The sequence below is a fragment of the Aegilops tauschii genome, chromosome 5 (assembly GCF_002575655.3).
Source record: "Aegilops tauschii subsp. strangulata cultivar AL8/78 chromosome 5, Aet v6.0, whole genome shotgun sequence".
Classification (NCBI taxonomy): Eukaryota; Viridiplantae; Streptophyta; class Magnoliopsida; order Poales; family Poaceae; genus Aegilops; species Aegilops tauschii.
Window position 1 is genome coordinate 553063618 of NC_053039.3, and position 19959 is coordinate 553083576.

The 19959-nt window shown below is 45.9% G+C and overlaps 3 protein-coding genes across 3 annotated transcripts; 2 read left to right on the forward strand and 1 right to left on the reverse strand.

Annotated features, from left to right (window-relative positions):
• Positions 1–6462: 6462 nt before the first annotated feature.
• Positions 6463–9646, forward strand: LOC109752989 (probable protein phosphatase 2C 36). Its single transcript, XM_073498406.1, has 4 exons — positions 6463–7044; positions 7236–7603; positions 7715–7951; positions 9040–9646. Exons 1-4 carry the CDS (start codon positions 6705–6707, stop codon positions 9250–9252), a joined length of 1158 nt encoding a protein of 385 aa, XP_073354507.1. The 5' UTR covers positions 6463–6704; the 3' UTR covers positions 9253–9646.
• A 542-nt stretch (positions 9647–10188) lies between these two features.
• Positions 10189–16089, forward strand: LOC109752988 (uncharacterized). The gene is made up of 13 exons (XM_020311916.4): positions 10189–10514; positions 11243–11429; positions 12094–12166; positions 12328–12475; positions 12919–13028; positions 13190–13321; positions 13391–13532; positions 13604–13738; positions 14152–14309; positions 14414–14488; positions 14595–14733; positions 14976–15242; positions 15708–16089. The coding sequence occupies exons 1-13, from the start codon at positions 10278–10280 to the stop codon at positions 15852–15854; spliced, it is 1950 nt and encodes a 649-aa protein (XP_020167505.1). The 5' UTR covers positions 10189–10277; the 3' UTR covers positions 15855–16089.
• A 726-nt stretch (positions 16090–16815) lies between these two features.
• Positions 16816–18293, reverse strand: LOC109752996 (uncharacterized). Its single transcript, XM_020311926.1, has 2 exons — positions 17003–18293; positions 16816–16850 (listed from the first exon to the last, which is right to left on the reverse strand). Exons 1-2 carry the CDS (start codon positions 18291–18293, stop codon positions 16816–16818), a joined length of 1326 nt encoding a protein of 441 aa, XP_020167515.1.
• Between the last annotated feature and the right edge of the window lie 1666 nt (positions 18294–19959).

Here is a 19959-nt window from a genome sequence, read left to right on the forward strand (position 1 = left end):
GTTTTATTCGCCCTTCTTCCGTTCGATCTTTTGTTTGCTTGTGTTACCATGTACCTTCTTTTTGCTTGCATCTTCACTTGCTAAAAGTTTATGGATCCTCATCCACTTGCTAATCTCTTTAAGAGATCCAATTATGATGAACCTATTGCTAGTGAATTGAGTGCACTAGATTATCTTTATGAGGTTTTGCTTGAAATTCATGAATCTGAAAATTGTGATGAAGTACTTTATGAAGCAATTCATGATAGATCTTTGAATAAAAAGCATGATTGCAATGATTTTACTATAAATTCTATTGATGTCAATTGTGCTACAAATATGCAAAACCCTAAGCTTGGGGGTGCTAGTTTTGCTATGTCCTCTACTTGTTGCAATGATCATGATTGAGGTGATAGTTCTTCTTATGATCTTGAAAATTTATTTAAGCCCCATGATGAATATGAGATTGATAATAGTGTTTGCAATATTATTGAAAGTGGGTTTGGAAGAGTGTCAACTTTAGATCCCACATATTTGGAGAATGTTCAATCTTATGAAATTTTTGATAAAAGTGGGTTTGGAGAGGTCATGACTTTAGTTAATGTTAATCCCACTATTTTGGAAGAGTGTCAACTTTGCATACATGTGCGTGTTAAGCATATGTTTTGTGATAGCTATATTGTTGCTTATGATCCTACATGTAATTATTATGAGAGAGGAAAATATGGTTGTAGAAATTTTCATGTTACTAAATTACCTCTCGTTATGTTGAGATTGCTATTGTTTCTTTCCGCTTCCTTGCATATGCTAGTTTTTGCTTGCCTTGATAATTTGTTTGCCTATAAGATGCCTATGCATAGGAAGTATGTTAGACTTAGATGTGTTTGTCACGTGTTTTATGATGCTCTCTTTGTGCCTCAATTCTTGTCTTTCTTGTGAGCATCATTGAATTATCAATGCCTAGCTAAAAGGCTTTAAAGAAAAGCGCTTGTTGGGAGACAACCCAATTTTATTTTAGTTTTTTTGCTTTTTGCTTCTGTTTAGGAATAAATAAGTGATCTAGCCTCTGGTTAGATTTGTTTTTATGTTTTAATTAGTGTTTGTGCCAAGTTAAACCTATAGGATCTTCTTGGATGATAGTTATTTGATCTTGCTGAAAATTCCAGAAACTTTCTGTTCACGAAAACAATTGTTAAAATCACCAGAACATGATAAAATATTGATTCCAATTTCTGCTGATCAATAAACAAATTGTCTAGGTCATCCTATTTTGGCTGAATTTTTGGAGTTCCAGAAGTTTGCGTTAGTTACAGATTACTACAAACTGTTGTGTTTTTGACAGATTCTGTTTTTCGTGTGTTGTTTGCTTATTTTGATGAATCTATGGCTAGTAAAATAGTTTATAAACCATAGAGAAGTTGGAATACAGTAGGTTTAACACCAATATAAATAAAGAATGAGTTCATTACAGTACCTTGAAGTGGTGTTTTGTTTTCTTTCGCTAACGGAGCTCATGAGATTTCCTGTTAAGTTTTGTGTTGTGAAGTTTTCAAGTTTTGGGTAAAAGATTTGATGGATTATGGAACAAGGAGTGGCAAGAGCCTAAGCTTGGGGATGCCCATGGCACCCCAAGATAATCTAAGGACACCTAAAAGCCAAAGCTTGGGGATGCCCCGGAAGGCATCCCCTCTTTCGTCTACTTCCATCGGTAACTTTACTTGGAGCTATATTTTTATTCACCACATGATATGTGTTTTGCTTGGAGCGTCTTGTATTATTTGAGTCTTTGTTTGTTAGTTTGCCACAACCATCCTTGCTGTACACACCTTTGAGAGAGACACACATGATTCGGAAATTGTTAGAATACTCTATGTGCTTCACTTATATCTTTTGAGTTATATAGTTTTTGCTCTAGTGCTTCACTTATATCTTTTAGAGCACGGTGGTGGATTTGTTTTATAGAAACTATTGTTCTCTCATGCTTCACTTAGATTATTTTGAGAGTCCTACAAAACAGCATGGTAATTTGCTTTAATTATGATAGGCATTCAAGATTAGTAAAAAAATTCTTATGAGTGTGTTGAATACTATGAGAAGTTTGATACTTGATAATTGTTTTGAGATATGGAGATGGTGATATTAGAGTCATGCTAGTTGAGTAGTTTTGAATTTGAGAAATACTTGTGTTAAAGTTTGTGATTCTCGTAGCATGCACGTATGGTGAACCTTTATGTGATGAAGTCGGAGCATGATTTATTTATTGATTGTCTTCCTTATGAGTGGTGGTCGGGGACGAGCGATGGTCTTTTCCTACCAATCTATCCCCTAGGAGCATGCGCGTAATACTTTGCTTTGATAACTTGTAGATTTTTGCAATAAGTATATGAGTTCTTTATGACTAATGTTGAGCCCATGGGTTATACGCACTTTCTTCCTTCCACCATTGCTAGCCTCTCCGATATCGCGCACTTTTCGCCGGTATCATACACCCACCATATACCTTCCTCAAAACAGCCACCATACCTACCTACCATGGCATTTCCATAGCCATTCCGAGATATATTGCCATGAAACTTACCACCGTTCAGTTTATTATGACACGCTCCATCATTGTCATATTGCCTCGCATGATCATGTAGTTAACATCGTATTTGTGGCGAAGCCACCATTTATAATTCTTTCATACATGTCACTCTTGATTCATTGCATATCCCAGTACACTGCCGGAGGCATTCACATAGAGTCATATTTTGTTCTAAGTATTGAGTTGTAATTGTTGAGTTGTAAGTAAATAAAAGTGTGATGATCATCATTTTTAGAGCATTGTCCCAAGTGAGGAAAGGATGATGGAGACTATGATTCCCCCACAAGTCGGGATGAGACTTCGGACTAAAAAAAGAGGCCATAAAAAAAGAGGAGAAAAGGCCCCAAAAAATGAGAGAAAAAGAGAGAAGGGGCAATGTTACTATCCTCTTACCACACTTGTGCTTCAAAGTAGCACCATGATCTTCATGATAGAGAGTTTCCTATGATATCACTTTCATATACTAGTGGGAAATTTTCATTATAGAACTTGGCTTGTATATTCCAATGATGGGCTTCCTCAAAATGCCCTAGGTCTTCGTGAGCAAGCGAGTTGGATGCACACCCACTTAGTTCCTTTTGTTTAGCTTTCATATACTTATAGCTCTAGTGCATCCGTTGCATGGTAGTCCCTACTCACTCACATTGATATCTATTAATGGGCATCTCCATAGCCCATTGATACGCCTAGTTGATGTGAGACTATCTTCTCCTTTTTTGTCTTCTCCACAACCACCATTCTATTCCATATATAGTGCTATGTCCATGGCTCACGCTCATGTATTGCGTAAAGATTGAAAAAGTTTGAGAACATCAAAAGTATGAAACAATTGCTTGGCTTGTCATCGGGGTTGTGCATGATTTAAATACTTTGTGTGGTGAAGATAGAGCATAGCCAGACTATATGATTTTGTAGGGATAGCTTTCTTTGGCCATGTTACTTTGAGAAGACATAATTGCTTAGTTAGTATGCTTGAAGTATTATTATTTTTATGTCAATATTAAACTTTTGTCTTGAATCTTTCGGATCTGAATATTCATACCACAATTAAGAGAATTACATTGAAATTATGCCAACTAGCATTCCACATCAAAAATTCTATTTTTATCATTTACCTACTCGAGGACGAGCAAGAATTAAGCTTGGGGATGCTTGATACGTCTTCAACGTATCTATAATTTTTTATTGTTCCATGCTATATTATATTCTGTTTTGGACATTATTGGGCTTTATTATACACTTTTATATTATTTTTGGGATTAACCTATTAACCGGAGGCCCAGCCCAGAATTGCTGTTTTTTGCCTATTTCAGAGTTTCGCAGAAAAAGAATATCAAACGGAGTCCAAACGGAATGAAACCTTCGAGAACGTGATTTTCGGAACGAACGTGATCCAGAGGACTTGGACCCTACGTCAAGACATCAACCAGGAAGGCACGAGGTAGGGGGGCGCGCCTACCCCCTGGGCGCGCCCTCCACCCTCGTGGGCCCCATGTTGCTCCACCGACGTACTTCTTCCTCCTATATATACCTACGTACCCCCAAACTACCAGATACGGAGCCAAAAATCTAATTCCACCGCCACAACCTTCTGTACCCGTGAGATCCCATCTTGGGGCTTTTTCCGGAGCTCCGCCGGAGGGGGCATCGATCATGGAGGGCTTCTACATCAACACCATAGCCTCTCCGATGATGTGTGACCTTCGGGTCCATAGTTATTAGCTAGATGGCTTCTTCTCTCTTTTTGGATCTCAATACAATGTTCTCCCCCTCTCTTGTGGAGATCTATTCGATGTAATCTTCTTTTGCGGTGTGTTTGTTGAGACCGATGAATTGTGGGTTTATGATCAAGTTTATCTATGAACAATATTTGAATCTTCTCTGAATTCTTTTATGTATGATTGGTTATCTTTGCAAGTCTCTTTCGAATTATCAGTTTGGTTTGGCCTACTAGATTGATCTTTCTTGCAATGGGAGAAGTGCTTAGCTTTGGGTTCAATCTTGCGGTGTCCTTTCCCAGTGACAGTAGGGGCAGCAAGGCACGTATTGTATTGTTGCCATCGAGGGTAACAAGATGGGGTTTATATCATATTGCATGAGTTTATCCCTCTACATCATGTCATCTTGCTTAAAGCGTTACTCCGTTATTATGAACTTAATACTTTAGATGCATGCTGGATAGCGGTCGACGTGTGGAGTAATAGTAGTAGATGCAGGCAGGAGTCGGTCTACTTGTCTCGGACGTGATGCCTATATACATGATCATACTTAGATATTCTCATAACTATGCTCAATTCTGTCAATTGCTCAACAGTAATTTGTTTACCCACCGTAATACTTATGCTCTCGAGAGAAGCCACTAGTGAAACCTATGGCCCCGGGTCTATTTTCCATCATATTTAATCTCCCGACAACAAGCTATTTCTGGCGCCGTTTTTATTTTGCTTTTATTTTACTTTGCATCTTTATCATAAAAATACCAAAAATATTATCTTATCATATCTATCAGATCTCACTTTCGTAAGTGACCGTGAAGGGATTGACAACCCCTTTATTGCGTTGGTTGCGAGGATTTTATTTGTTTGTGTAGGTGCGAGGGACTCGTGCGTGACCTCCTACTGGATTGATACCTTGGTTCTCAAAAACTGAGGGAAATACTTACGCTGCTTTACTGCATCACCCTTTCCTCTTCAAGGGAAAACCAACGCAGTGCTCAAGAGGTAGCAAGAAGGATTTCTGGCGCCGTTGCCGGGGAGTCTACGCAGAAGTCAAGACATACCAAATATCCATCACAAACTCTTATCCCTCGCATTACATCGTACTCGAGGACAGCGACGATGAGGCGCCGCCGCCTGCCAAACCAGTCCGCCAGGGCGACCCCGTACAGGCGTCCAGCAGGGACGGCCGCGGTGTGAAGAAGGAGAAGGAGGACGATGACGGCGGCGACTACGACGCCTTCAGCAAGCTCTTCGGCCTGTAGGCGTGGCAGCAGCAATTTTTTTCCCTTTTAGTAGATCATGTTTTGAATATGCAAAAAGACCGCAGAACGCCTAAATATCGCCGAATCTATGTCGTGTTTGCCGAAGGTTGGCCGAATTTTGGATGAGTATGTTTTTAAAAATATTTACAAAACGTCGACAGGGGGCGACCTGGGGCGGCAGCTGGGAACCCGATCGCCCTCACGCCGAAATTATCGCCGGTTTGCCCCCAGGGCGTCGCTATTTCCAGCCCCTAGGGGCCGAACGGCTGGAGATGCTCTATGATCCGTTTGTGGTGGCTTTGTCGATCTCAAGATTTGCTGGCTTACCCTATCGAAGGTGCTCGTACAGGTGGAGTGTGCGTGTGAGTGTTCACATAGACGAGCATGCGTGTGTACGTGAGTGTCTATGTTCGCAACGTGTTTAAAAGAAAGATGTGGCTAGCTTTTGTCTAGATGAGAAATAACCATGTCTCATCTAACTCGTACGCCGTTGGATTTTACGCAGAGATTTGTGAGGATTTTTTTGGTCTGATTAGTCAAATAGTATAGGAGTTTTTTTTTTTACGGGTAAAATAGTATATGAGTTAGCTGAGACTTTGTTAGTTCTCAAATCCGTAAGATTTGACGCGGCAGAAAACATATATACGTTGGAACCAAAGCGGCTCCACGCGACAAATCTGATGCGGTGAAAGCTCCGCGAAATCGGATCCACAGAAACATTTCCGGGCGAGTCCACGAGACATCGACCGCTACGCACGGCACCGAGTGTGAGCGCGCGCGCGCAACAGTCCAAGGACACGCTGACCGCATCGCACCACCGTGATGGCGCCTCCATCCGGCCGGACCAAAAAGGCGTCGAAAAACGACGGCCGCCCAATTACTCCGCCCCGCTGCCCTGCCGCCCGCCCCTCCCGTCCCCCACCGAGCACCGCGTCGCACCAAACCAAACCAGCCCGACGCACGCCACTCCCTCCCACTCTCTCCCCCTCCTCCCTTCCCCACCCGGCGGCCTTTTCCCCCAATTCTTTTCCCCTCCCCTCCCTTCTCGTACGCGGCCGATTGCGACCCCGCCCTCCCCACCCGCACGCGCATCGCATTTCCTGCTCCGCCGCCGCCGTCCGCGCGCATCGGGGGCGCCCCGGTCGGCGATGTGGCGGTGCTATGCTGGGCGGGCTCCTCAGGTTCCTCTCGGCGTGCGGCGGGTCCTGGCAGACCTCGCCCGCGCCGCCCCACGCCGCGCCCCCGCCGGCCTCCGACCCCTCCTCCGACGCCTCCGCCTCCGCCTCTGAGGGCCGCGACGGCCTGCTCTGGTGGCGCGACCTCGCGCGCTGCGCCGCGGGCGACGTCTCCGCCGCGCTCGTCCAGGCCAACCAGACGCTCGAGGACCAGTGCCGCCTCCACTCCGCCCCGCCCCTCGGCACCCTCCTCGCCGTCCTCGACGGCCACGCCGGCCACGCCGCCGCCCGCTTCGCCTGCGACCACCTCCTCCCCACCCTCCTAGGTACGTACTACCCATCCACCCGCATTCGCTCCCCCTTTCCTCCCCCTTCTGTTACATACGAGTAGTATATTCTTCCACCCGCACGCGCACGCGCGCGCGCGCACGGATTGGTTTGGGAGAAATGGATGGGATGGATTGCGGCGACGAGAGCTAGCCAGCTAGGTTTGATCTAATTATCTGTGTGCGTGCAGAGGCCGCGTCCGGCCCGGGGGGCGTCACGGCGGACGCCATCAGGGACGCCTTCGCGGCCACCGAGGCGGCCTTCATCGCGCAGGTCTCCAGCCAGTGGGACACCAACCCGGACCTCGCCACCGTCGGCTCCTGCTGCCTCGTCGGCGTCGTGCACGAGCGCACCCTCTTCGTCGCCAACCTGGGGGACTCCCGGGCCGTCCTGGGGAAGAAGGTCGGCCGCTCCGGCCAGATCGTCGCCGAGCAGCTCTCCACCGAGCACAACGCCAATGACGAGGCCGTCCGGCAGGAGCTCATGGCCCAGCACCCCGATGACCCGCAGATCGTCGCGCTTAAGCATGGGGTCTGGAGAGTGAAGGGCATCATACAGGTCGGTTTTTATCTTTTAAGGGGTTTGGTTTCGCGTCGCTGTATTCGTAATTCGTTTGCAGCCTATATATATATGTGTGTTTGGTGCTTACGTAGTGGGTTGGTTATGCAGGTGTCGCGGTCACTCGGTGATGCGTACTTGAAAGACGCAAAGTATAACACGGAACGGATCAAGCCCAAGTTCAGAGTCTCTGAGCCATTCAGCAGACCTATAATGAGCGCCGAACCAACCATCGTCTCGCGCAGCCTTGAACCAAGTGACTGTTTCGTCATATTTGCCTCAGATGGCTTGTGGGAGCACTTGACTAACCAGGAAGCCGTAGAGATTGTTCACAACAATCAGCGCGCTGTAAGATCCCACACAGCATTTTTCCTCTTTATATTTCTTTTAGCTTTCTGTTGTTGCCTAAGATGATCTTAAATCGACCAACTGTGAAATGCTATGAGTTTCCTTTTGCATTATAAGTAGGACTTTAAATATATTCACCAGACTAAATGTGTATCACGGCGTACTGTTTTTTCATACTTCCATTTACCTAAGCAAAGGAGAATTTATAATCTGAATTTTGTGTACTAGAAATCGAAATGATGTTCTCATGTTTTGTCGACACCAGCATGAATAGTTAAGTACAGACAGGGTCCTCACTATGAAACTAATAATTGTTGTTTGCTGGTGATGGTAACGCGCTGGATGTGGAGTATTTTCTGGTGTGCGACTGCGTCAGTGGTTTTGGATTCTCACATTTACAAGCTGGCAAAACTTCCAAGTCAAGGGTTTCCCCTTGAATGCTTTGAGTTAGAACCATCCTATTACCATAGGAAGTTTGAGGCATCTCCTATGATGTTTTGCACCCACTTAGATAGATAAAAAAGTTAGCTGTGTCTATGGCTCATTGCCCTTCTGTATTGCCGGCACAATCATTCATGTCATGATAGCTATTGTAATTATGTAAATTCTCTACTGTATTAGTGTAGGTCCACATGGACCATACCAATAATAAAATGTCACTGCCTACATGGAAGCAACAGCAATTTTGTGCTATTCTTCAAGCATCGGGGATTCATAACTTGCTGTAGTACCTTGACTGAGGTCTCTTTAGCCACTTGTTTTCTTGGCTGTATATACTTGTGTTTGATACCCTGGATATTGAATGTCCCACAAGCTTGCATTTATTGCTATTTCCAGACATAATGTGGATGCATATGTGTGCCATGGGTGGAAGCTACTAAGTAATTTTTGGGGATACTTTATTGCAAAAAAAATAGTAACTGTTGGATACTGTTGACAGTTTGACATGGTAGTTTTACCAAACCAGTCGAAGTTGGTTCACTCAGCATTAGCTGGAAGGGTGATTTTGATTTCTCCGCTGTAGGTAAATAGTTAAAACTGCTTGGATTAATTTTCTGTATCATGACTGGCACACTCTCTTTGTTCAGGGGAGCGCAAAAAGGCTCATAAAAGCAGCACTCCAAGAAGCAGCGCGGAAACGTGAGATGCGGTACTCAGACCTCATGAGGATCGACAAGAAAGTCCGCCGGCATTTCCATGACGACATCACTGTCATTGTCCTATTCATAAATCACGAGCTGTTAGCCAAAGGAAATGCGCAAGTGCCGCCCCTTTCCATCAGATCCGCCTTAGACCACTGATCATGAACCACTTCACCCATGGATGCTCAGTTCCTGTGAGCAGAAATCGCCTGTGAGATAGATGGCTTCTTCAACAACCAGTCTCTGTGAACAGTGCAGAAATCGCCCGCCTGCAGCAGTTTTCCTTTCCTCGTCTTACTTTTCTCTTGGTTTTGCACATAAAATTTGACTACTTGTTAAGTTGCCAGTTTTCCCCAAAGCTGCCGGGTTCCCCCCTCGTATCGTATCGATGTCGGATAAATGTGGATAGTCTTCAGGCCTGGAGATTTGCCTAGAGTTTATGGGGGAACCTCTTCTTCCTTCCTAGAAAGATGTTGATGAGGGAGCCTTGTTAAGGATGTTGTAACCGTAAATTGATTCGTTCTCGGAGCTTACAATAATCTGTTGTTATCTCTGCCCACTGCCCCATGATGAGATTTTAGTATACTTCACTATTTTGTTATCTCATATGTTTGTTGCAGTTAACTGGAGATTGGGGAGCAATGCAAAAAAAAGAGCTCTTAATTATGTCTGTAACTGATATGTTCATCCTTTGGGTGTGTCAGGTAACGCCACTAGTCGCTTGAAAAAGAGGGGAACACGACCAGCGAACTTGATGATGTGCCTGCCGAACCAGTTAGAATTTGAAGTTCTGAACTACGGAGTAGGAGAGAAAATTTCCGGCAGAACCCAAGCTAATAAGCTATGGTGAAAACCAATTGAAAACTGGAGTACTATGTTAGTTTTTAAAATGGTTTATGAAAAAAAAACGGAGTATGTTGGGTCGGTGTTGTCCTAGTAATGTGCAAAATTTCAAATTCAAATTCAAAATTCATTTAGGAGAAGCTCTTAACAATTTATCGCGTCATTTTTTTGTTGAAACAAATATCGCGTCATTTTCTTATTACTGAAAAAGTTGTGGAAATTGTTCTGGGCTGCGACCCGGCCCCACCCGTCACGGCCACAAGGCGGAAAACCCCGCGCTCGTCTTCATCCTCCGGAGTCTTCCCGCCCACCTCCCCTCCCCTCCCCTGGCCTAGGGTTCCATGGAGCCAGCCGCCGTCACCGCCTCCGCCTCCGCGGACGGGGGCGCCTTCCTCGAGTTCGTCGACTACGCCATCTCGGTCATCACCTCGTCCGGGGGCGACGGCAGCGAGTCCCCCGGCGCGGGGCCGGCGCCGGCGCGGCCGCCGTGGGGGTGGACGGTGGCGCAGGTGCTCAAGTCCTGCCGCGCCTACTCCAGCGGCGTCACCGCCGCCATCCTCCTCTCCGACCTCTTCCAGGTCTGTCAGATTCGCCGCCGCCAACTGACTCCCCATTTCTATATGGTCTACTGATTAGGTGGTGTCTCCGTTGAATCGCTCAGTTAAATTCACTGCACATTTACCCAGCCTTCAGTAGCCAGTACTAGCACATGGCTCTTTCTCGAATAAGCATGATCTATGTTTTGTGCATGCTGTTTCCTAGGATTTTTTTGTTCAATTAGCTCGAATTTGAAAGCAAGCGCACCAGTTCATGGAAGGATTTGAACAATGTGTTGGTAATTACTCCCTCCGTCCGGAAATACTTGTCATCTAAATGTATAAAAAGGGATGTATCTAGATGTATTTTAGTTCTAGATACATATCTTTCTATCCATTTTGATGACAAGTATTTTCGGACGGAGGGAGTAATACTCAACTGCACAGGACATGCACAAAATAAAATTATGTGTACCAAAAGTGGATCTAATTGGTTGTATACTCATCCGTATACAGGGAAAGATTGCCCTATCTACCTTATAATTACCAGTTTGGATGTACTGTATGGTGGTTACTTAGTTACTTGATGTACTGCATAAGTCCTGCCTTTCGGCTGTTCCACATATATAAACATGATGCAAATCTCGGTGCTTACATTGTATTCACTATTTTATCACCACTTCTTCTACCAATTGGAGTGGAGGTTTCTTGTGTGTTTTCATGAAATATACGGATGCCTTATAGGGCTAAACGTTTGCTGCTTTTCATAGTCCTGGACAGAGCAGCGTAAATCTCTTACCGCAAAGACGAAGGTTGAAGTGACCAGCCTTCTAAACACAAGGAGTAAAAGAAGGAGGCTTCCCAGGACTGTCACAATCGATTCTATCCATGAGAAGAACTTCCTTTCTCCCAAGAGTGTCCTTGAGGCAGTCGTCATCGATGTTTTCGTTCTCCCTGGTATGCTTAAGCACCTTGTAATCTCCTTCATCCAATGAACGAAATATGTGTGTGTTAGGAATTCCTTGATTGGTTTTAGAACATATAAGCTTTAAAGAGATATTTGCTTAAGAGGACGGCAGGCTAGTAGTCTAGTACTTCTCTAGAACTGTCTCAGTAAGTGAACATAAGCCCAATATGAGAGCAGAATCCCCTTCAGGCTGCTGGCATTTCTGGAAGCACATGAAATGAGTCGGTGTTCCTGCCCTTGTCCCCATCAATGGCACTCGTAGGGTGATCTGCAGAAACAACGCAATCCTCTGGAGAGCCCACATCACTCCTGGCCTTTGGCACCACGCCGATGCTTGGCGGGTTTGCCCTGCCTCCGGGCTCCATTACCTTCTATCACCCATGGTCTATAAGCTTAAACTCTGGTTCTTGTCTCAATGAAAATCCAGGTGGGCAGTATCTCCCTCCTAGTGACCATTCGGAAAAAGAATAAAAACAGCCCCCCTCCCATTTATTACAACTTCCATGATTAATTGGTGATATCCATTCATTCAACATTATCCGTGATTAAACACCATAACTTTTAAAGCATTTACCATTTGAAAGGCCATTTTGTTACATGAATTCTAATCTGCATTTTCGACGGCGCCTCCTCAATTTTGCGTCTTTCTTGTAGGTACAAATATATACATGCTTACCTTGGGAGACATGTGGAGTACATCCACTATTGATCTGTATCTACACCGAAGGTAGGTCTGACTAATTGCTTAGTTTATTTTCCATTTTGTTAGACTGATATCATGGTAAAAAGTCAGTAACAAATGCATAAAGGAAATGTAGAATGGACGAGGATCGATTTTGCATTGGCCTGACTTTCATTTATATGCGGGCTCTCAAACTTCCATGCCAGGTACTACAACTATATAGGACAACATTGTATCTTGAAGAAGGGTCGAGAAGTTGTGCTCACAGGATGTTGTCTTCGCACAGCTGTTGTTGAGGGATCTGGCCATGCTCGTATTTTGCCAACAGAATACATGGTGATACTACTTGATGAGGTGACCATCCAAAGCTTTTAGGTCGTATAAAGGAAGTGCTGTTCGAAGATACAATTTTATGCAACTTGTCAGATTATATGCTGCTGTTTAATTGCATTTTGATCTCTTAAATGACTCTTCATACCCTGATAGTTGACTAGAAATTAGAATTTTTTTATCATAATGTGAAACCATGCCATCTCCACTTATGAGATCAACTGCGATATTTCATTTTGATCCCTTAAATGACTCTTCATACCCTGATAGTTGACTAGAAGTTAGAAAAAGTTTACCATAATGTGAAACCACGTCATCTCCACTTATGAGATCAACTGGGATATTTCATTTCTGTATAGAAAAGTAGTTAAGCTTAAGCTGTTATAATGTGAAACCATGTCATCTCCACTTATGAGATCAACTTCCATGCACATTCTTCACTAGGAGCTTACCTTTGCTTTATATAGGAACAAGATGAAGATGCCATGCTACTTGCTGCACAGTTTTGCACATATTCTTTCTCCTCCATGATGGAAGAGAAAAGTAGAAATGATGTTGTATACTCATTTTATGCCAGGTAAAATAAGATATCTCTTACTTCTCATTAGCGATCTCTTCTCCTTTGATGGTGAGAATAAAAGGAAGAAATTTACTACTCGCAATAAAATTGAATTGGATGAACTGTAAAAGCTGACTTTGTTAGAGAAAGGTTCAGAACCCACCCTTTCTTTCTTGCAGGATTGAGAAGATTGAGACCTTGGAACCTTTTGGATGTACAGAAAGAAAGCAGATTGTGCTTGTAGATAATGATGATGAGAAGATCAAATTTATTTTATGGGGAGAGCAGGTTTCACTTGCAAATCTTTTCAGGTTCATTTCACTCGATACAAGTTCCAACTGTTTAAGTCAAGCTATAGCAAGCTAAACATTCTCTTTCAGTGTAGGGAGCATGCTTGCACTGGACAGTCCTTATATTTCCAATTTTGCGCACAATAATCATGAGGAGCCTCAGGAATTGTGCCTTGAGTATGGTAGTGCAACACAGGTTTACTTGGTGCCAATTGCTCAACACGAGGAACAGGTTGGTTGCAATATCTTGGTGCTACTTTTTTCTGCAGTACTGTTGACCAAGACATAGAGACTATGTGATAGGTATTCCTCACACCTACTCAAGTAAGGAGCCAAGGACCTCGTCTGTCATGTGCTCCAGTCGATAATATGGCTTCGCAAGTAACATTACCACGTGACTTGCATGGTGCAGTTGACTTCAGCAAATATCCATTTCGAGTATGTAACCTAATCATCATTCGTTTCTGTCTCTTTTCAGAAGATAACTTTTGCCAGCCATTGTGTTGCTTGCAACCCGATTACTTATTGATTTAGTTCTCTCACCACTGATTCTGCTGAAGCTTTAATTTGTATTGAGTTATAGTGTGAATCCTAATATTATTATGTAACCTAATATGTTGAGTCTACCGTAATGAAAAAGAAGAATTTAATATTGTATAAGGTGTTACATGTCATAATATGTTTAGTTCCTGTGAGTTCTGTTTATTTGCATCTTCTTCTTTCAATCCATGGACTCCCTACATCATACAGTTCGATACAACTTGTGATATATCTTGTACCTTTGCACGTGTGGTGTAAGTTCCTGCAATGTACTTTTTTTCTGGTAGTTGTATGACATGCCTCATTTTTAGGCGTATGTAAGTGATCTTCATGGTAAAATGGTGGGAGTTAGTCTGTTTGGCACTGTAACAAGTGTTTGCAAAGTAAGCACATCTGGCAGTACATTCTATTTGGAAATAGAAGATGCAACAGGAGTTGTTCTGACGAAGCTTATTTTTACTGGACACTGGTACCACTATCTGTTGTTGTTCTTACCTATTATTGTTTCCAACGTCGATTCCATTGGTTCTGCCATGCATCTGAAACCATTATATTGTATGAATATCTATGCAGGTCATTAGGTAGAGTTGGAGTTGGTCATATGGTGTATATCTCTGGTCTGACTTGTAGTTTGAATAAAATAAATATGTAAGCAGCATGCTCTTGTATACCACATCTATATGCTTCCCTATGTCCTGTTTATTGCCACAATGTGTGCAAAGTTCTGGTTGATGGCTTATTTTTGTATCAACAGCCTTGAAGTCTCATGGAGCGAAAAGGAGCCAGGATCGCTGTTTGTTAACTTGAGCTTACTGCCAGCGTTGTTGAATTCAACATGCCTGCATAATATATCACTCTTGTCAGATCTGCCCCATTCAGCAAACAGAACACATGTAACTCTTTTTTCCACTAGACAATTACTGCTACAAGATCTCTTCTAAAGCATTTCAAGTTTAGATACTAACATACTTCAGGAAACAACCACTGACCATCAGGTTAAAATCTGTAGAAGTATAATAAAACCAGTCATCAGATACCATTTTTTACTGATGTTTCTAAGAACTTGCTGCATTCTTCAACTGCAGTCAATTCTTTGTGCTAACGGCCTTCATTTATTTGATATCTTCTTGTACAGATATGCCGTGTTCGACTTGACCACATCGATTGCGACAGTTTAAAGTTGTCGTTATTCCACAATCTCTGCGGTTATGTTGTGGATGAACTGCCAGATGGGCTTCAGTGTTCCTTCTGTAAAGTGGCCTGCCAGAATGGATGCACGCCTGGCTTTCAGTTGCACTTGACCATTGCAGACGACAGCGAGAAGGTGTTTGCATGGTGTGTTGGTCAAACGGCTGTAGAGTTCCTTCAAATATCCCCTGACGAGTATATGGAACTCCCTGAGGTATTAACTCAGTGAACTTGTCCCACCACTCATATGATATACCAAACATGTGAGGTACTCCCTCCGTCCCATAATATAAGACGTTTTTGCAAGCTATGTTTTAGCTTGCAAAAACGTCTTATATTGTGGGACGGAGGGAGTAGTGCTTTTCAACACCCCCTTCGAATATTTTACCAATAAACTTCTAAGGTGGAAAGGTGGTACTATTTCATGTATAGTTACTTTACTTAAGGTTGCACGGGTGCTTCTGATATTTCCAAAATGGCAGCAATAGTGTCCTCATTTCTAGAGCAAAAGCATGTTTTATTAATCACATCTCAACATGAAATCATGTGCATAAACCATCGTTCCCGTAATTGGAACATTGCCTTTGGTGGCCTCATTTGCCATCTTGCAGAAACGCATGATGCAAATATTCAGTGCTGTTCTTACTGAAGTTTTTTCTTTCTGATGATGAACCACCAGGACGAACAGGCGATGTATCTCTTCACCCTCCAGAACGAGAGCTTCACGGTCGCCATCGCCAACACCAGCAAGCGGGTCGATGGCTACGCCGAGAACGCCGAGGCCCTCCCGGTGTGGGAGATCACGAGAGCCCTGAGATGCGAATGAGCCCGGAAGACGAAATATTTGTGTTGCAAAGTTAGCCACTTTGGGAGGCTCGGGAGTCGGGATCATGGCCTTGCCCGTGTGTGGTCATGCGTCAAGCATGTTTTGTAAGCAGAGTGTTCACGCATCTGCCGCTGGGAGCCATTGCGTTTTACATCCTTGACGAACATTGTCTACTGAAGGTTCTCTGCTCGGATGGCGTGTGGTTCAGTCTGGCAAAAGATTTGATTAGCCTTTTCGTGACATTGCGTTGTGGCTGTGGCTTCTACTTCCTATCTTGGTTCCTTGAGCCACCCACTCGTGTGGTCGAGTGACCAGAGCACCCATATGGTAGCTTTTTCTTTTTTGAGATCACCCATATGACCAGAGCAAAGCGCGGACACTCTCATTGAGGGTGCGGAGAACACGTTCGGCACGGCCGTTTTGTTGGGATGTGTATGGACAAGTTAAGCGAAATATGGTGCCATGAGTGGATAGGAGATGGCGAATGGCGAGGTTATCAAATTCTTTTTCCGTTATCGGTTTGAAGATGAGCAATGGTGCGATGAAAATGGGTGTTGACATAGGCATAAAATGAGTGGAGGGTGGAGGCGACATCGGATTTGCGGTGTAACGGAAAAGTCCAAGTGAAGTGTGAAAAATCATCTAAAATCACAAGGTAATATGATAAACCCGAATTGCTAGGCACTGGGATGTCCAAACATCACAATGAATAATATCAAAGGGAAAAGTAGCAATTGATGAAGATGAAGAAAACGGTAGACGAACATGTTTTCCTATCCGGCAAGCATGACAAGTATGAGCCACTGATTTATTACATGAAAAGGGAAAAGTGCTCAAAATTTTATGAAGAGCGTCGGCGCCGGGATGACCGAGACGAGCGTGCCAAAGCGAGACGTCGGCATGGAGAGCAACCGGGCCACTGCGTGTAGAAGCACCGCATGGGTAGAGATCATCGGGAGAGTCACATCGGTGCAGAACCCTCCGGGAGCGAGCATCCTTAACAGAAAAACCGAGAGCATCAAACTCAACAGTGACAGGATTTTCACGAGTAAGAGTACGAACAGAACAAAGATTTTTAATTAAGGATGGTGAAACAAGCACATTATTGAGAGTTAAAGAAGAAGAGGGTAACGGAAGGGAGGATGAACCATGATGGGTGATGGGAAGAGAGCTGCCCTCACCAACCATGATGCGGGAGGAGAAGGGATAGGGAGCGGCACGCGATAAGATATCGGGGTTGGAGGCCATGTGAGCAGCGGCGCCGGTGTCCATGTACCAATCGCCGCCTCCGTTGTAGGCGCTCGGCGAGGGGGTAGCATGAAGGGCAGAGAGAAGCGCCGGGTCGTAGACCGGAGGGGCGCCACCATATGCACCATAGCCCGACGCACCGCCGTACACCGAGGGACCACCATAGGCCGACGGGCCACCGTTGGCCGCGGCGGTGCCATACGCGACAGGGACCGGTGCGGTCAGCAGCGCCTGAGGGGTGCTCGGCCGTGGCCCGAGAATGCCCGGAGCTGGTGGGCGAGGGACGGGCATGGAGTAGGCATGCACTACTCCCGTCCATGGGTTATACCCCGAGAGCCAAGGCGGGGGAGGTGCAGCCGCCGCGGGCGCAGGGGGGCGCGGCGTCGTGTTGGAGTTGCGGCCCCGGCCCCCGCGACCCTTCTGCTTGCGGCCGCCGGAGGGCGCAGGCGCGGGTGGCGAGGCAGGAGCGGGAGCGCGCGGCCTCGGCTGGGTTGGGGAAGAGCCATGGCCGGCGGCGAGGCCGACGTGGAGAGCGGCGTGGGTCGCCTGTCGAGCGGTGTGACGGAGACGCTTTTCCTCTATGCGAAGATATGTGACCGCCTTCGCGTACGTCGGCGTGATGAGGGAGAGGTTGGCGGCGGACTGGCCAAGGTCGGGGTGGAGGCCGCGGAGGAGGTTGGTGAGGAGGACCCAGTCATCGATGGTCATGCCGACGTCGCGTAGCTCATCGGCGAGAACCTTCAGCCGCGTGCAGTACTCGTCGATCGAAAGATCGTTTTGCTGCATAGTGAAGAACTCCCCTTGAAGAAAGACGCGGCGCTGCAGTTGATTGTCGAGGAAGAGATCACACAGGCGCGTCCACATAGCATACGCGGACGGATCACGGGTGTTCACCATGTTGAAGAGGCTGCCGGAGATGGTGAGGAAGAGCCACTTGACGATGCAGGCGTCCACAACGAGCCACTCGTCATCGTCCTTCATGTCGCGGATGTCAGCGCTCCCGTCAACATGCTCGATGAGACGGTAAGAGCGGAACAACAGCGCGAAGTACGTGCGCCATGCGTTGTAGGACGGCGAGTCGAGGTCGAGGATGACAGGTACGTGGTCCTTGATGTGAATCTCGTTGAGGCGATCGGAGGTGAACATGGCACCGGAAAAGGAACCGGCGTCGGATGCGTCAGCCTTGGCCATGGAGACGGCGGGTGGTTAGGGTTTTGGGTGGTGGTGAGAGGAGGAGGGAGAAGGCGGCGGCGGCTACAGAGGGAAGAGGGTAGCGGCGGCGGCCCTGAGGGTTTCGGGAGAGAGGTGGTGAGGCAGGGGAAGAAGAGAAGTGGCGGCGGCGGCTACGGGAGATGTGGCGGCGGCGGCTTGAGGTGTGGGAAGGAGGAGGCGGCGGCGGTGGCTACTGTTGGGGAACGTAGTAATTTCAAAAAATTTCCTACGCACACGCAAGATCATGGTGATGCATAGCAACGAGAGGGGAGAGTGTTGTCCACGTACCCTCGTAGACCGAAAGCGGAAGCATTATCACAACGCGGTTGATGTAGTCGTACGTCTTCACGATCCGACCGATCAAGTACCGAACGCACGGCACCTCCGAGTTCAGCACACGTTCAGCTCGATGACGTCCCTCGAACTCCGATCCAGCCGAGTGTTGAGGGAGAGTTTCGTCAGCACGACGGCGTGGTGACGCTGATGATGTTCTACCGACGCAGGGCTTCGCCTAAGCTCCGCAACGATATTATTGAGGTGTAATTTGGTGGAGGGGGGCACCGCACACGGCTAAGAGATCAATAGATCAATTGTTGTGTCTATGGGGTGCCCCCTGCCCCCGTATATAAAGGAGCAAGGAGGAGAGGGCCGGCCAAGGGGATGTGGCGCGCCCAAGGGGGGAGTCCTACTCCCACCGGGAGTAGGACTCCTCCTTTCCTTGTGGGAGTAGGAGAAGGGAAGGGGGAAGGAGAAAGATGGAATGGGGCGCCCCCCTCCCTAGTCCAATTCGGACTAGCCCATGGGGAGGGGTGCGGCCACCCTTTGGGGTCTTTCCCTCCTTTCCCGTATGGCTCATTAAGGCCCAATACGAATTCCCGTAACTCTCTGGTACTCCGAAAAATACCCGAATCACTCGGAACCTTTCCGAAGTCCGAATATAGTCGTCCAATATATTGATCTTTACGTCTCGGCCATTTCGAGACTCCTCGTCATGTCCCCGATCTCATCCGGGACTCCGAACTCCTTCGGTACATCAACATACATAAACTCATAATAAAACTGTCATCGTAACGTTAAGCGTGCGGACCCTACGGGTTCGAGAACTATGTAGACATGACCGAGACACCTCTCCGGTCAATAACCAATAGCGGAACCTGGATGCTCATATTGGTTCCCACATATTCTTCGAAGATCTTTATCGGTCAGACCGCATAACAACATACGTTGTTCCCTTTGTCATCGGTATGTTACTTGCCCGAGATTCGATCGTCGGTATCTCGATACCTAGTTCAATCTCGTTACCGGCAAGTCTCTTTACTCGTTCCGTAATACATCATCCCGCAACTAACTCATTAGTCACAATGCTTGCAAGGCTTATAGTGATGTGCATTACCGAGTGGGCCCAGAGATACCTCTCCGACAATCGGAGTGACAAATCCTAATCTCGAAATACGCCAACCCAACAAGTACCTTTGGAGACACCTGTAGAGCACCTTTATAATCACCCATTTACGTTGTGACGTTTGGTAGCACACAAAGTGTTCCTCCGGTAAACGGGAGTTGCATAATCTCATAGTCATAGGAACATGTATAAGTCATGAAGAAAGCAATAGCAACATACTAAACGATCGGGTGCTAAGCTAAC

Bases quoted from the DNA above. Each gene is read 5' to 3' on its own strand.
- LOC109752989 (XM_073498406.1), top strand. From the start codon at position 6,705: ATGCTGGGCGGGCTCCTCAGGTTCCTCTCGGCGTGCGGCGGGTCCTGG. The intron at 7,604-7,714 runs GTCGGTTTTTAT...TTGGTTATGCAG, and splicing joins GAGTGAAGGGCATCATACAG to GTGTCGCGGTCACTCGGTGA. The intron at 7,952-9,039 runs GTAAGATCCCAC...CTCTTTGTTCAG, and splicing joins TTCACAACAATCAGCGCGCT to GGGAGCGCAAAAAGGCTCAT.
- LOC109752988 (XM_020311916.4), top strand. From the start codon at position 10,278: ATGGAGCCAGCCGCCGTCACCGCCTCCGCCTCCGCGGACGGGGGCGCC. The intron at 12,476-12,918 runs GTGACCATCCAA...TGCTTTATATAG, and splicing joins TGGTGATACTACTTGATGAG to GAACAAGATGAAGATGCCAT. The intron at 13,029-13,189 runs GTAAAATAAGAT...TCTTTCTTGCAG, and splicing joins GTATACTCATTTTATGCCAG to GATTGAGAAGATTGAGACCT.
- LOC109752996 (XM_020311926.1), bottom strand. From the start codon at position 18,293: ATGGCCAAGGCTGACGCATCCGACGCCGGTTCCTTTTCCGGTGCCATG. The intron at 16,851-17,002 runs GTTCATCCTCCC...TTTTCTGTTAAG, and splicing joins TCTTCCCATCACCCATCATG to GATGCTCGCTCCCGGAGGGT.